Below are 17,850 nucleotides of genomic sequence, written 5' to 3' on the forward strand. Positions count from 1 at the left end.
ATAAGAACACACCCAGAACCACCCAAACAACACAACTGTCTACTTGCATTTGTGTATGATGGAGGTTTCTAGCAACTTGTCTGGAGAAACGGATTCTGCAAGAGCAAAGGGCCTTTAGCTAGGTCTGGCTTGAACTTTGGTTCCCCCCCCCCCCCCAAAGAGGCACTTTGCTTCCTTTACTTGCTTGTGATTTCCTCCAACAACGATAGATTTATTCTACAAATTCTCAGTCATGGGAGAGTCAGGAAATGAATACAAATAAAATGATTTAATTGCAGCCACAGTAAAGTTTGCACTATATACACACAACGTTCACTGTTTATGGTATTGTCAGGAGGCCATGCATTTTTATTGCACATATAAAGTGTACAAAGATTCATGAAGATTTTCTTTTTAGCCATACAGGTTAAGACTACATAAAAAAAGCCAGATTACAAAATATTTAGCGCTATTTACAGCCAACTTTAAGCAAATATGGAAAGTCACTATTAGGAGGAAAACAAATTTTAATTATGAAAAAACCAGGATTTGTCAAAATAATAATTACAAAACTTCATGTTGCCATATATACATCGTAAAAAAAATACTCAGGAACCTGCATTTTACCCCTCGATGCAGCAATCAATATTCCTATTTATATAGTCAATTTCTGAATGCTTTTAAAGTTTGATATACTCTGAGTTGAAAACCTATTTTCTTTATATTGTTCATGCTATTTGACAAAACAGGTATTTGTGCAGCTCTGTAAAATATTAAAATACATTTTAATTTAGTGTTAAAGTGCACAATATATTTTATAGGAAACCATATGCTAGCTGCCAGTCAAAATTGCAATGTAAGTCAATGTTCCCTCTACAGAACAAAAGCTTTTGCTTTGGTTGAAATAACTGAATATTCCATGCATATTGTATGTGCCATTATACTGTCCTTGAGTTCACATTTTCCCCCAAACAGATGGTTGTCGATGTGTACCATCATCTGTGATGTCGAAAACACAAGGTCTGCATTCAAAACAGTATATATTCAGGATTAAATATATAATTCCTTGGAATACTCGTGGTTTTTTAAATGCAGTGTCTCTCTGTGTGAACAGGCATGTAACTCTGCCTAGAATATGCAATATTGTGACAAGTGTACACATTCTTTCAAACAGATGGTGATTTCTCTCTCCATAGCCTCTTTCACTCTTTAATTTGCCCTCTACATTGCCTCACTTTTGCTGTAATGAATTTCAAACTCTCCTTCCTTAAATGTAACAGGGACCCCTAACGGCCATCCTTTCTACCACATGCAACTTCCCTGTCTTGTTTGCCTAAATTACTTACATCACGAGATTTCCATCCCCCCCCCGCCCCCCCCCCCAAAAAAAAAGGATGTTCAAGAGGTTGTGAAAATCACTGTGCTAGACCTTTTCTACCTAAAATATCTGTCTGACAATGACTGAACAATAAATTAAGCTTTAAAACCTCCTTTTGAAATTAAAAGTAATGAAAAAAAACTTTATTTCCTACTGCTGAATTGGGACAAGGGGTCTGATCCTGCAAACACTCGCTAGGGCAGTGTGCGTAGTAATCCCACGGCAGTACATTAACTACAAGGAGAGCACTCACAGCAGTAAGCCCTGCAACCTGCAGTACGTATTTGAAGGGTTAGGCTGTTACAACTACCTAAAACAACTGCAATGAAATTATCTCTTCTCTTTTAAAAAAAAACCCCAAACGTATATTTGACTATCTAGAAAACTTTGTATTTTCACCTTTCTTGTGCTATTTTTTTATTTGTTCCGTAGTGCTGTATCCTTTTAAGATTACCCAAGTTACAGTGCAAAATTATATCTCAAGACACGTGACGCTAATGCACATCAGTTATTTTGCTGTAATAAAAGTTTAATGTCTTGTGCATAGTAAAATAAGTATCAATCAAAAATATTTGTTCACATTTGTGTGTTCAAGTTTAATCTTTCCTTTTTTTTTTTTTTAATAACAGCTATATACAGATAAAAAGGTGTGCTTCTCTTCAGCTCAACCAACTTCATCTACTGGGGGGCAGAGGGAAGTGCTGCTGGAATGTTGGAAACTAACTGGAATGCAGACCAACATCACTCATCTTCCACAAACCCCAAAATAAAGAATGCCGTCCCAGCTAACTGTTCTTTTCATGAAAGCACCTATTTTTGTTTACCGTTTATCATACATATTAGAAAATACAATTATGGAGATCTAGAATTACTGCACACCAAGTAGAATAAAAAATAACTAAATATTTATATTAAAATAAAGTGTTTAACCACAAAAAAGCAGTAATAAAATACAGTTTCCTAATTTACATTTTGCATCCAAAGGATGAATAACAACTCACTAATAAATAATATTTATATAAATATTTTATGGCTGAATATTTTTAAAATGGCCTGAAGCAACTGCAGAAAAACAAAACAGGTTAAAATTCAGATTAAAAAAAATTAAGATGCTCTTGCGTTAATAAGATGAACATATTTAGCTGCAAGGCAGCTGTACTCCACACTTATGTAAGCGGCAGAAAGGTGGCTGTTTTAATAGCTACTGTACAAACTGAGCTATGAAAGCAGTGGAAATGCCAGTTTGTTTTATAAAATGATTATTAGTTTGCAGTTCAACATATATAGATAGTCTGAAAGATGATTTCAGTTCAGAACTGTAGGAATACTCTTTTGGAGCAGAAGGGTATTTGTCAATGCAGTTTGAAAAGATGAGCAGTGTTTTGATACTTTTATGGCACGCTGGAGCGGATTACAGCAGAAACAGTAGTTTCATGTGAATAAAGCTTGCTTCATTGTGGTTACCTCTAGTAATGTTTGAACTGTTATGCTCACTTTTACCAAGCCCTTTTCTTCTAGGATGTGATGTGGTAGGCAGAGCTTCTCCTAGAAGAAAAAACAAAGGAGTAAAGATGAGACCACCTACCTCTTATTGCAAAATCTTGCTTTATGCAAATGCAGCTAGAATGCAGTTATCACAACAATCAGGAATCATTTAATTAGAAAACAGTCTATGCTTTTTCAGAAAGGATTCTCTTGTTTTTCTGATGGCACACTTGGCCTAGTTTGAGACTTTTAAGTGTTCTGGGTGACTCTAGGCCAACAGGAAACCATCTTATTCTTATATTTAAAAAAAGCAACCAACATTTTAACACCATAAAGATTCACAATTAGTTTTCAGCACCAAGTCTGATGGTACATTCATTTAGCATGTAATCACTGTAAAGACACCAACATTACAGACAATAGTGAGATACTGTGACATGTGCCCATTACTTTTTAAAAAAATTCCTGGGGTGAAATCCCAACCCTCTTGAAGTCAAGGGAGTTTTGCCACTGAATTCCATAGGGTCAAGTTTTCACCCTGGAATATAAACCTTGAACAGCAGTGATTACAATCAACAGATTGAAACATGAACAACAACATTTTACATTTATGTTGATGTGCAAAGGGATCACTTCATCCATCAATGGAATGCAGCAGCCACAGCGCTACATCAGAACAAACAGTCTATTATTCTAACTCTAACAGTAGAGAATAACCGATCTTTCAGAAGGAGGTGCAAGAAGCCCCAGAGTGAACCATTATGAAATAGCCTGCCAAAGGGGAAGTTTATTCCTAATCCCCATCTGTTAGTGGCTGGTTTATGTTTTCTAAAATAATGCTTTCGCTAATACAGCTATAGATATTCCGATTCATAGAAACATCTAATCTTGTTTTATTAGCTTTAAACGTTGTTTAATTTTTTTGAACGTCCTCTTTCTTTTAGAATGTGAGATAGGGTAAAAAGGAGCATCTGATTTATTTTCTCTACACCAGGCTTTATTGTGTCTACCTCTGCCATATCTCCCCATATTCATTGCCTCTTTAAATTAAACAGTTTCAGTCTTTTCAATCTCTCTTCTTATGGTAATCTTTCCCAATCTCTAATCCTTTCTAATGCTGAACAGAATATAGCATACACCATATAATAATGATATAATATTTTCTATTCCATTACTTATGCATTTTAACATTTTGTTTCTTTTGTTTAAATTTTTTTCCCAGTGATAACTGGATTTTTCTCCAAGTTACAGTTCAGTCAGAACCCACTAATTTGTTTAAATGACTGAAAATATTTCCTCTAATGCACATGGCCCTGACCTTGTTAAACATGAGAATTTCATCTGTCATTGTGCTCTACCTAGCTTGGACAGGTCCCTCTGAAGTTCCTCATGGTCACCTCTAGCCTTGACTAGCCTAAATAATTCTGTATCATCTACAAATTTTGCCAGCTCACTGTTCATTCCCAGATAACTGATAAATATATTATACTACACAGGTCCTAGTATGGGTCTGTGTGGCACCCCACTGTTAACTTCCGGACACAATGAACACTGACCATTTATTCCTACCCTTTGTTTTCTGTCATAGCCTGCTTCCAATCCATGACAGTACACTCTCTCACTCTAAGAGCACTTACTTTCCTTAATAACCTCCTGTATGGGATTTGGCGTATACTCTTACAGAAAATGCCACCAGATTGTTAATGAACACAAGAGGTCAGGACCTCAATTATATAATCAAAATGTTGGCATCTTCAAAAGTAATAAAATTCTCTAGACCTTGGTTCAATACTGTCTCAGAGGAAAAAGTACCACAATACAACTTCATGTAACACAGAGGTTTTTCCTTAGAAGCCCTCTGTCCAAGTTGTGTCTCAACCAGACTAAGCTTACCTTGAGGTTAATTAATCATGGCACAAGGCTGTGCATCTACAGGCCATAAATACCCCGACATAAATACATTTAGTAGCCTAGTTTAAAACAAGATAGAAATCAAACTCTGCATCTTGCGTGTCAAATATAGGACTAAAAGGGATATCCAGAATTTGTTCAAAATTATTACATCTGCCACTGGTACTATAATTGATCTTTAAATGTAGAAGTGCAAGTATTTTTGACTTATCTTACTTGTAACTTTTGGTGTGTGGTTATACTTCTATATCTATGAGCATACCATATTTTGGCTTCTCTTATCAAATTCACTAGAAATTATTTGAGAAATGTAAGCTTCAAGATTGTGAGGTTGAGTGTGTCTGTGGTACAGGTACACTACCCATGTCCTACAGCGAAGGTGCTGCAAGGTTCTGGCAGTCTGCTCAAGCTGGTTTATATTACATATGGAGTCTGTGGCTTTCCACCACTTTGGGTATCGTCTTCTCTTCAATGTGTTGGCTTTTGACATTATAATTTATCACTGAATTCACTGCTGTAATGAAGCACAGTATATCTAATCAATCAGCCCTGACACGTATTAATGTGAGTATCTTTGCCTAGAGTGAAAGGGACTTAATTGAAATCATACAAACAATCTCAGTGGGGCCAATCTTGTGTGACTGTGAGGTCCTGCAGACTCTCAAAGTGTCAGGCAAGACTGTCATTAACTTCTGCTTCCTCATTAAGGGACATTTCTTTCTGGAGAGATGTACAGAGACCTTGTAAGGCTTAAAGTTTTTCCTTCAGATGCAAACTGTCATGTAACTTGATGTATGATTGGTAGTGGAGTAACTAAATGATAAAAATGTTTTCAGTTTCAAATACAAGACAAAAATGAAGGTTTTCTTCACTTCTGGTAATATAAGGTTTATTCAAATATGTCTAGGAGTTAAGGAACTGTGGTCAATCTCATATCTCACGACCCACTTGCTCATAATGTCCTCAGTTTTAGAATCTCTAGGAATAAAATATTCTGATCTGGGATTGTCAGATAAAAAAAAAATCTTTACATTCTATACTGAATATGTTTTAAAGTCAGATGAATTTTTTTTTAAAAGTTGTTTCTATTCCCACTGGATATGGCCCTCCCCTCACCAGATAAGGATTGGGCTAAGAAAACCCAATAAAAAGGTGATCTGTATGATTTTCTGGTCTGAATATTGATCATTTCATTCTTACATTTTCAGATATGAAATTACTGTATATTAAATTATTGGACACTGAAGTGAGTATTTGAAAACCAAAGGAAAAAAGTTACAAGCATTTGATAAGAGAGGGACATCACTTTAAAAAAAAAAGTCACTGCTAGGTATTTGTAAGTTTGAATGCATTCTTAAAATGATATGTTTGTCCCAAATCACTTCTATTGAAGCCAAATCTGTATCAAACACAGTTCAGTTTAAAGAGATTTATACCTCACACTTAAGATTTTTACTGCAAAACTGACTCACTATTCATCTAGCCACCTATATCAGCCAGAGCTTTTGTTTTACCTATTGATTTTTCCTGGCTATAGTGTTTATTGTCTTACAATTAATCACAAAGAGTAATTATGAGTAAATGAGTTCAGTCATTCATTTTAAACCATAAAAATCTCCCCAATATCACTTTGCTTTCTCTTTAAAGAAAATGAATTAACCAGTCCAAAATCTAATATAATATTCTAGTCAAGTATAAAACTAATACCTAGAAGCTCTACTCTCAAATAAAGGAAGTTTTTTTTTAGGACCGATATAAAAGCAGACTCTAGGTTTAATTTCTAGTTTTTAAAGCAGAAATAGGTGATACAAAGGAAGACAATACTTTGTAACCAGCATGTTCACTTTCCCCATAATACATCTCCTTGTCCCTAATCTCTTGCTTAGTTCCCTTCTCTCTTTCACATGCTCGAAGGCTTCTACATTACCAACATGAAAACGATAGTCAATGCAAAGTTATAAAGAACAAACCAATGAACAAACACAAGGGTTATGTGTTTTGACAAATATCCCAGAACAGTTATTGGATCCTGTAGCATCCTATAAAAAGAACACACTCCTTTCACCTCATCGTTTTCATAACTAACTCAATTCTCTTGTTCACCTCAATAAAGAATTTAAGTGCTGAGCTTTACATTCCAGATTTTTACATTGTTCCCACTATCTAACACAACCTTCCTACCTCTGCACACCCAAATCCTTCTCAAATCACAGCTCAACAACATTCTATGACCCTTTTTTTTTTTTTTATAAAAAGAATCAAATCTTACTAAGGGTATTATCCAAACTCCAAGGAAGTCAGTAGGAGCCTTTCCAAAGACTTCAATGGGCTTTAGATCAGATCCCAACCCTCCCAATTACCCATATTCAATCATTCTCCCCGAAACTTGGCCACTTCCTCTTCCTCCTCCTCTTCTCTTTCCTACCACATCTACAAGTGCTACCTCTAAGACACAAGGAATGCACTTATCTTACAGTTGTCAAACAATCAGATGAGAGAAACTCACTATATTATATGACAATATTGCAAAACTTTTATAGAAATCTAGCATTTCTAGGCACTAGACCTCAGCTATGGAGGAACTCGCCCATGACTACAGTAAGACTTTAGGCAACTGACAGATTCTTCAAACATCTTTCCCACTTTTGGAAGTGATTTCTCTCCATCTTAAACTGCCATAACACCAGTGTAACTCCACTAACTTCAACACAGGGTATGATTCATCTCTCAGTAGTATCTCCTTTGAAGTCAATGAAGTTATGTCACTGCAAAGAGCGTGAGAGAGATGGAGTTGGGCACTTCATTTCCAACACCAGTGACGGTCTCTGCAGAATCTGTCAGTCAATACAGAGGAAGGACCCACCGATTTCTGCTTTGGTCATGGATGGGTCTTCCCACAACAGAACACACACCCTGATGAATTACCCAGGATCTAAAGTCTGCTTCTGCTTCGAATGAACTCAGTGGAATGACTGACACCTAATCATTGAAACACCTAATCATTGCAACCAGGCTAACCACATTCTAAATTTAAATTAAATTTAAAAAGACTGATATAATTTTGAATGTTATTTTCAAATTTATGTCAAAGGAAGGAACAAACTTCTTTCAATCAAAAATGAAGCAAAATGTAACAGTATAGAGAGGAGAGAGTCCGAGCCAGTAGCCTGCGCCACACAGCCACCAGCAGTCTAATATGAAGAGAAGACAAAGTTGTAGGGATAGCCAAAAATGCAAAAGCTAGCCTCAGAGTAATCTTCTAGCCACAGAACAAGATGGTTGATTTAGCTGGATTTAAGGAAAAACAGGAAAATGACGGCAAGCAACAGTAGGGGGGATTCAGTATGAACTTGGCACTTAAACATATCTGTACTTTCTTTGACATTAGTTGCCTTAAAGTCAAGGCTACTGTGTGAATTGGACTAATCTAGGCTAATCGACAGCTTCAAGGCAATTAACATACAACTGTCTGTTATTAAGGGAGTGACTGTGGCCACTGAATCAGGTAGGTACACCATAACGTGATTTGATTTGATTTGCAGATGTTAATGTTCAGGACCCAGCTGTATTTGCGAGCAAAAATTGAAGAGTGAATGAAATTTTGCAATGTGGCAAGTGCTATTCTCTGCTCCTTCTATTTCTTCCCCACATTTGTAGACATAAGAAAAACTGAAATATTCTGAAAAGGTTGCAACGTGTAGCTTCTTAGAGACTTCAGATAAGAAAATGAATCTCATGTTTTCCACGTAAATAATTGGAATCAAGTATTTTGAAATTTAAGTCATCATTACAACAAAGAGGACTAAACTAGTTTTAAACAAAAACCTCTCAAATACTTTTTACAGTTTTATATACTATAGATCAGTAATTCTCAACCAGGGGTCCAAGGCCCCCTGGGGGGACCGTGAGCAGGTTTCAGCAAGCAGGGCCGGCATTAGACTCACTGGGACCCAGGGCAGAAAGCCGAAGCCCTGCTGCATGGGGTTGAAGCCCTGCCTGCTGAGGCTGAAGCTTTGTGGGGGCTCCTGTGGCATGAGCCCCCGCAGGCAATTGGCCTGCTTGCTACCCCCCTAATGCCAGCCCTGGCTTTTATATGCAGAAAACCCATTATTGTGACGCTGGTGGGTCGTGGAGTTTTTAATAGGATGTTGGGGGGGCCTCAGAAAGAAAAAGATTGAGAACCCCTGCTATAGATACTACTTTTCATTTTTATACCTTTCCTTGTTCATATCTCAGCATCACTGATGATATCTGTACATCTCTGGGAACACTGTGTTGCAACAGATGGAGCCCAGGAATTAATATTATTGGTTTGGTGTGTGTGTGTATAAGTGGCTTTTAAAAACTTCACAGTGACAGATTAGTGTTCTTTCACATACACAGGGCCTGATTTTAAGAAGCAGATATCAGATATGCATGTGGAATACTACATTCATTATTAACAGCATTTGCAGTTGCGGTCAATAAGTAACCTCAATGTTATGAACTGCACCTATAATTAATTGTAGGCACAAATATTTTCAGAAACAAAATTTTACATCCCCAACTCAGAAGGCAGACTGGGAGCCTTTTACAAATCAGGATCATTCCTTGCCATATTATTTTAAAACACATCAAATATTTTGCCTAAACACTTGACAATTTCACTTTAATATTCTAAGAACACAACAGCCTTAAGCTAAAAGGAGAGTTAATTCCAAAAGCCTAATAATGATAGATAAGTATAACAAACAGCAATAGAAAAGGTACGCCTATAGCTAAAGAAATTCAAATACACCAGAATCTCACATGTAAGTGTTCAGATTTGCGAGATGAGAGCTAGTGAATAAGAATTGCATTTTGTATTGTACATAAAGTGGAATGGATTCAAAAATCCCTATTGTGCAACTCTCTTCTTTTTACCTAACACTCAGATCATGTATTAAAATATGAGGGAATGAAGTAATTGCTAAGAGTCTACTACAAAATTATTCTTGACTCCTGCTATCTTAATTTCTATACATGCATACACGGAAGTGGTGCTAGTTTTTAATGAGAATGTGAGTAAAATGCCAAGGACATTTCCTTTTCAGGCAACATTGCAGAGATAGACAGTGATGTCATTATAGCTTTTGGAACAGAAAAATAGGATTTCACCTTTATTTGCTAAGGGCCTGATCCAGCTGCCATTAAGTCAATAGCGATCTTACCAATGACCTCAATAGGAGCTGGATCACGTCCAAAAGCATCTCCAACTAGTAAAGCTTTGAGAATACATCTATGAAGTGAAGAGGCAGATGGGAGGGTATTACACTGCATGCTACCCGAATAGATGCCTTTTAAATACTTTCAATGCTATGACAATGCCACATGTTCTTCTATCTACAGATTTTTGGCTTACCAGAAAAAACAAAATATTTATCCACTGTATTGTAACTGTATATTAAATTAAGCAATTGCTATTATTTGTATGGAGGTACAGACCAGATGACCTAACCAGAATCAAAGCCCAATAATGCTGGGCATTGTTCAAACATACAGTAAATCTGAGTAGCTGCAGTCTTGGAACAGATTACAAAGAGTTTTGAAATTTCCTGATAATCATCCTGTCATGGCAAAGGGAAAACCACTGGTATTAATGGGGAGAACATGTAGAAGGAGCAGATATAAAATCACAACTTGTAAATGGGATATATGGGCATATCACAGCACACACTACTTTTAACATATGAGGCAGACATTCAGCAGTGAGCAAACAAGTAGTGCTACCTGCTAAAAAGCAGACTGCACCAAGTCTATGTAGATGAATTCCCATTATGGAGAATAGCCCCTGAGGTGGAGAAACACTATAATTTCCAACGTGTGGAGCTGGGAGTATTCTGGGTACAATACTATGAGGAATAGCATAGAAATAGACTTCTGAATTTATCAGAGAGCACTCTGAAGCAGATGCATCAGATATGTATTGTATCTTTAAGCCAGTTTTCACCCTCTATTCCTCAATTCAGGGTGGGGATACTTGATTTGTAAGAGAAGGGCAGGCAGTTCTGTTTCACTTTTGCATTATGTTGAAATTTATAATCTACAGAAACATTACAGTCTTTATTATGCAGAAGCTGAAGGTATATTTTACTCAGTGCTGATGTATAGGGATCAAATGTATATAACAATGTTATATATTATCATCATTAACAACTGTGGAAAAGAGGAGTCTGGTACTGTAGGTGTAACAAATGAATGTTTGGAGAACAACGTAGGCTTTGTCTTCACTAGAAATGCTGCAGCTGCATCGCTGTAGTACTTCAGTGTAGACACTCACTACCGTGATGGGAGGGGTTCTCTCATGACTGTAGTTAATCCACTTCTTAAGAGGCAATAGCTAAGTCAAGGGAAGTCAACCTCACGAAGTCTACATCAGGGTTTAGAGCTTAGCTATGTCGCCCAGAGGTGTGGATTCTTCATACCCCGAGAGATGTTGCTGGGTTGACCTACCTTTCTAGTGTAGAGCTGGTCTTAGTTACAGTTACAAAGCCTAAGGCATTCCTTCACAGTATGGTCTGGGTTAGCTTCAAGTCCACAGCTATAGGGAAACACTTGTAATGTTCCTCTTTGAATCTTGTGTTATAACTTTCCTATTGTTTATGGGAATATGAGAATTTACTTTTATTCTCAGCACTGTACATGATGAATGTTTATTTAATATGGTAAGGTTTGGGACAAAAAGTTAATGCAGTATCAGACAGGAACATTAGCAATAATTAGTTATGGTCATTCTGTTCAAAAGCTGAAAGAAACTGAAGAGCAATTAAGTTCACCCATTTTCTAGAAGCCAGGTGAAGAAGCAGATCTGGGAATCACAAAGGTAAATTAATTGAGGAGACTGACATGTCTCCATGTGTGGATTAGAACTTATGGGTAAAACCTGTAGGCAGTTTAAGGATTAAGTAACATTCAATTCAGAATTTGTATTTTCAGGCTGTGTTAAATCACTTTTGCAATATGGGCTACTTCCTAGTGTATGAGAAGTCAGCTTTTTTGGACAAGTTTGTGGGTTTGCTTATCACTGTGATTTGGAAAAAAATGTGTAGTTATGCAACCAGTTTAATCCAATCCACCTCGAACAGCAATTCAGCTCTCATATCCAGTGTTCAGACTGAGGAATCATTCAGAACATGGGAGACACAAGCCTCTGTTTCTTTGCACATCAGCAACCTTGAAACAACTGCTCCCTTATCTTTCCAATGGATGGGAGATTTTGGATACTCTGGGTAATTAAACCAGCAAAACATGTCACTAAAAATATCTGGCACAGGCCGAGATGTATAACATTAGGATTAATATCATGGGCTGGTAGCAACAAGTTTCTCCACCTGATTTGATTCTAATACTCTAAATACATACAAAAATATTCATGTAAATAACATGGGAATAGGGATTGTGTAACAAACATAGCAATGTAGAAAGCACTGGCAAAGAGATCGATTTAATAGACTCCTCAATTCCTAGGGGAATTCCTAAATGAGTATACTTATATATTCAGGAGATTGGTATTCTTGGGTTAGCTAAACTGATATGTTAGTAACATAATTTATGTTTACATTTCATAATATGAAATAATTAGCATTTATATAAAGCTTTTCATCTGTAGATCTCTAAGTGAAGGGAAAACAACTAAATACACATCTCTACATATTGTTAAAGAATTCTTCTCAGATGCGTTACAGAATATCACCATCTCTGTTTGTATAGGTTTCAGAGTAACAGCCGTGTTAGTCTGTATTTGCAAAAAGAAAAGGAGTACTTGTGGCACCTTAGAGACTAACCAATTTATTTGAGCATAAGCTTTCGTGAGCTACGCGATGAAGTGAGCTGTAGCTCACGAAAGCTTATGGTCAAATAAATTGGTTAGTCTCTAAGGTGCCACAAGTACTCCTTTTCTGTTTGTATAAATGAGGAACAGACAAGAATATTATGTAACTTGCCCAATACCCACTCTGATGCCCTACTCCCTGCACCATGTTGCCTCCATTACCTTCATCCTGAAAGACCCTAAGTTTCCTTACAAATTCTGAGTTCTTCGTAATTTGGCATGGAACGTGGCATGTATTTAAAAATGCACAGCAACACTACACAGTTTGACAGGGAAAGAGAAGATTACTGTTTCCAAAAGAAACTGGAGAAAAAATTTGGGGGTGGGGGGTGGGGGGGGGGGAAGTTGTAATGACCACAGACTGGACTTTGACCAAAACACCAGAGTAAACACTCACTTTTACAACAAGTGCTATGGGATCTTTACTGATCTTAAGGACCGTGGTTTCTATTCTTCATTTGGAAGATGGCACCTCTAACAAACAAAACATACTGAAAGAGAATACCGCCATCTTCTGAAATGCCAATATCACTTCCTTCAGCACCTGGGTGGTTCCTTGGGTTCTCACCTCCAAACACTGACCAGGCTCAATGCTGCTTAGGTTGTAAGATTTGATAATACCACAGCCCAAAATGGTATAGATGCAGTTTACTGCATCTCCACAATCTGTGAGCAACCCAGGCAGTGTGGAAGGAAACAAGCTGCAAAATCAAGATATATGTATGCATTTAAGCTAGGGCTGGGGGAAGTGAGGGGCGGGTTTCCCTCTACAATCAATTCAAGATTCTGCTACCTCTAGTCAAGAGATTAATAGAGAGGCTATAGGGGTGGAAGTTTGTGAGACAAAGGAAGGAAATTAAAGTACCTGTAATGTGTCAGAGATAAAGCAGAAAGTTTGTGTGCACATGCAAACAGGTTATGATGTTAGCACATTCCAGTGATAAGTTATGTACATCAAGACTATAAAAAGTATGTGGAAAAGACAAAAGCCTATCAGATCCCAGGAGCGAAAGGTAGAAGTTGATTGTGGGGTTTTCTCCCCGAGGGCCAGCAGGGTGTCAACAGTCTTTCGCATGTGACGAATATCCGACTGCAGGATGTCATACGGAGAGCAGAGGTCAGCCTATCCCGAAGGGCAGCCATTAGAACAGAAAAAAACAGTGCATAAAATTAAAAATACAAAGAGATAGAGTTTGATAAAGCATCACAGTATTCTATTACTAGTAGAAATATGTAGGAATATATTGTTTCTTTCAATTATTCCCTTAATTTACTACATGCACCATCTTTCTTTTGTTTCCTCTAAATAATTAAGCTATCAAACAATATCAAAACACTAACACAAATATACAGTGCAAGCTAAGAGCTCAATCCTGCAAACCTTTATAGACGTAGTCCATTCAATCACTTAATCACTTAAATGGGACTAATTGCATGATTCAGATTTTGCAAGAACAGGCTCCTATAAAAGCAAGAAAGTTCTCTTAGCAGTTGAGACAAACCATGATACTGAAATCTCAGGAAAACATATAAATACAATTGTTCACCTAACATCACATGCACCTTAAAATCTGGTGATTAAATTGTTTACTTTGGCTGGTACTCTGGGATGAAAATTGAAAGAGACACTGGTTAAAGGATACTGATTAGTTTAAGAAAATTTCCAAGCTGAGGAGTTTAAGGCTCAAACTTCTTATTTAAAATTTTAAAATTAAAAATATGTGAACCTAGGCTATTCATACATTTTTGGAAGATATAAATGCCCACATGCAGCTATTTAAATTGGAATACAAACATCTAAGCAACTTGTTGCATTAAGAAAATTGTACTGAGCAATGATATTCACGATAAGCAGATGATATTCGGTTATCATTACACAAAATCAAACCTAAGGTGCACACTGATCATTTTAAAATTGGAAGATGAAACCAATATGATGTGTATTTTTATTCCAATCTCCTCTGCACACATAACCTCTCTATCAATGCTCAACTCAATGCATACATGTAAGTAAGAGTATCTTTAAAAAAAATTTTAAGTTGCGTAAGATGTAGGAAAGACAGAGCCCCATTTCATAAATTCCAGCTTGTTCTGGGCCAACTATATTCAGTTATTAAAGGAAAATAATTCCTAGTATATAATAAAAAAAAACCATGAAAAATCTGCACACTTAGCTGTCTAAAATACTTTAATGCTATTGAGCTTCACAATGTAGTCTTAATTAATCATCAAATTTTCAAAAGCATTCCAGAGCTCTTCTACTCTGAGAAATGACTGCGCAGCATTTCTGTAGGGAAGCTTGTCTACAGAACTTGCCCCACAGAATCCATGGTTATTGTGTATCAAATGTTGCTAAAGCAAATTTGCTAGTAGATAGTTGGCTTTTTCCCCCTAATCTGCAGGCTTGCACTTTCAGCCTGGGATCATAAAGTCAATCTGGGACCTTTCCTCTCTGCAAATCATCATCAGTAATAAAGGTGTTGCTCAGGCCTTCAGTTACACCTTCTCAATAAATATCAGTGGGTTTGCACTGATGCGACTGATTGAAACTTAGGCCATGTCTGCATTACGGGGACAATACTGGCATAGCTATGGGTGCCGTAGCTATGCCTACATAAGTTCATAGTATAGATGCAACCTACACTGATGGAAAGGTTATTTTTGACAGAGCAGAAACACTATCACCCTGAGCAGTGGTAGCTAGGTTGACAGAAGCATTCTTCTGTTGTCCTAGCTGCATCTACACTGGTGGTTAGGTCCACAAAGCTATGTCGCTCAGGGGTGTGGATTTTTCACACCCCGGAGAGATGTAGCTATGTCAACCTAAATTTTATGTGTAGACCAGGCCTCAGTAAGCCACTGTGGTGTTGATATACAAGAAGGAAGAGAATTCACCTCGTTCTCTCTTACCATTGTTGGCTCTGGCTTTCACAGGAGTAGAAAGCTGTAAAAACTTAATTTTGTTACTCAAACTATCAGTGAAACACTGAATATACACAAAAAAAAAAAAAAGATCTGATTAGTGATGGTGGGGCATTTTTACACAATCACTTTTCAGAGTGGAAGCATACTTCTAACTCCAAAGTCAAATGTTATATAAATCTCAAAGGAATAGTACTTGAATTTGGAAAAGAAAAGAAGGACACACACAGAGTTTAAAAACAATGCTAAGTTTTGTTTGTAAATCTGAATTAAAGCATAAGATTTTTAAAAAATTCACAGACTTGTGAACTTGAAATGCTCATTTTTGAGCACAGAACCTGTTAAAACCAAAATCTCATTGACACAGATACGAAATATTATGTTTTACTGAAAACACTAAACATTGCACTAGCTTTCTAATCGAGTACAAGGAATTTTCTATAAGAACTGCTGTTTAGTGTTTTAACTGGTGAAATCAGACCAACCCTGAGAAAAGTCTGACTATTCTGCAAATTTATTTGCTCTATAAGTGTTTGAATATTCAAATATTTCTCAAATTAGTAAATATTTCAGGCATGATAGACTATTTTCTCCTGCTGGTACTAGGTAAAATCTTTCATATTATGGATGCCATCTAGGGCTTCTGAACTCAGGAGACAATATTCTTTATCTTTTCAATAACTATAGTATTTCCACCTCAGTTATCAGAATTTTAGTGACTCTGATGTGATGTGAATTTAAAATACTAAAACTAAATAATCATATGGCTAAAGGGTACAACATTACAGAACAATTATGCTTGGATAATCAACAATTTCAAACATTCTGCTCTCCTCATTAAAAGCACAAATATTATAAGTCACAACTAAAAATCTCAGCACAGGTATTGTCCCAGTTACTAGTGATTTTTAAACGTATGTGCAGCTGCATGCCTAAATGGATCATGCAGCTACCAAAACTGCGCATACAGAATAAATATTTAGATGGAGTAGATAGATATGGAAGGTTAATCACATAACTGGCCGTTTGCATGCACAAGCTCCTCTGATTATTCATGCATCCGCAGTAAATTGCGCAAACAAATCAGATGTACAGTTTTGAAAACCAAGCCCATATTTTAATTCCTAAAAATAAAATCTCAATGGTAAGTACTCAGAATTGCATGAAAGAATGCAACCATACTTCTGTGTATGTACTATATGATAAATACCTACCTAGGAAACTCAGATGTAAGATTTTAACAGCATACTGTACCACTTGCAACCATACTGTAGTCCAAATAGCATATATTGCCTAGCTGAGTGGGAAAAATCGATACCTGATACAATTGCATTGCAACTCCATGAAAGTCTCCGGAACAAACTGTGGTGAGGCAATTGGTCAGAATAAGAGCGTGAGTGGAAAACTGGGGGGCGTGCAAATATAGCGGTAGCAGTGAAAACAACTAACAGGTTGCTTATAAGATAAAGCTTTAACAGCAACTAACTGCTGCCTGGCACCTGTTCCATTACCTATATCTATTAATGATGGCAAAGTACAAAGGCTTGGATTCTGCTAAAATGATCAGCTGTGAAATAGTAAATAATTTACCTTCATTAGGTATCACAGTTAACATCCCATTGAGACTAATGGGGACAGTTCATACTTGTCTCAAAGCTACTGTTTCACACTGTCTGAAGACTGACAGCCACTACTGCATGGGTTAACATTCACTTCACATTTTGAAGATTATTTTGCAGTCGTAAAGATGCTAGGCTTAATGTGGTTTTGTTTGTATTACAGACATCTTACGTTCTGGGGCATATTTATGCAACCAATTCCAAAAAAACAACATTTAAATCTGCATAATAGAACCATAGAAACATAAGACTGGATGGGACCTAGACAGATCATCTAGTCCAGTTACCAGCTGACAGGTGTTTGTCTTTTTCTTAAAAACCTCCCATGATGGAGATTCTACAACCTCCCTAGGTAATCCGTTCCAGGGCTTTAATACCCTTACCGTTAGGAAGGTTTTCCTTATGTCTAACTTAAATCTCTCTCACTGGAATTTAAGCCCATCATTTCCTGTCCTTCTCTCAGTGGTTGAAGAGAACAATTTGTCACCCTTCTCTTTATAACCTTTTACATAACTGAAGACTTATGTCCCCCCTCAGTCTTCTCTTTTCCAGACTAAACAAACCTAATTTTTTTCAATCTTTCCTCGTAGGTCATGTTTTCTAAACCTTTTCACCATTTTGGTTGCTCTCCTCTGGACTTTCTTCACTTTGTCCACATCTTTCCTGAAGTGTGGTGCCCAGGCCGGATCAGTGCAGAGTAGAGTGGA

The 17,850-nt window shown here is 36.9% G+C and overlaps 1 protein-coding gene across 19 annotated transcripts in view; it reads right to left on the reverse strand.

Moving 5' to 3' along the window:
• Positions 1–248: 248 nt before the first annotated feature.
• The window catches only part of LRCH1 (leucine rich repeats and calponin homology domain containing 1), a 256,777-nt gene continuing 239,175 nt past the window's right edge, over positions 249–17,850 (reverse strand). For 10 of the 19 annotated variants that reach the window (XR_005224569.2, XR_005224567.2, XR_005224562.2 and 7 more), the window contains 2 exons: positions 13,468–13,725; positions 249–2,902 (listed from right to left, as the gene is read on the reverse strand). Coding sequence is in view for 9 of the 19 variants with exons in the window: in XM_043522418.1 (XP_043378353.1) it covers positions 2,789–2,902 (114 nt within the window). In the remaining 10 variants the exon portion in view is untranslated. The remainder of the gene's footprint in view (positions 2,903–13,467; positions 13,726–17,850) is intronic. The other 9 variants (XM_043522418.1, XM_043522443.1, XM_037894029.2 and 6 more) reach the window with 1 other exon arrangement.

Source organism: Chelonia mydas, chromosome 1 (genome assembly GCF_015237465.2).
Source record: "Chelonia mydas isolate rCheMyd1 chromosome 1, rCheMyd1.pri.v2, whole genome shotgun sequence".
NCBI classification, from domain to species: domain Eukaryota; kingdom Metazoa; phylum Chordata; order Testudines; family Cheloniidae; genus Chelonia; species Chelonia mydas.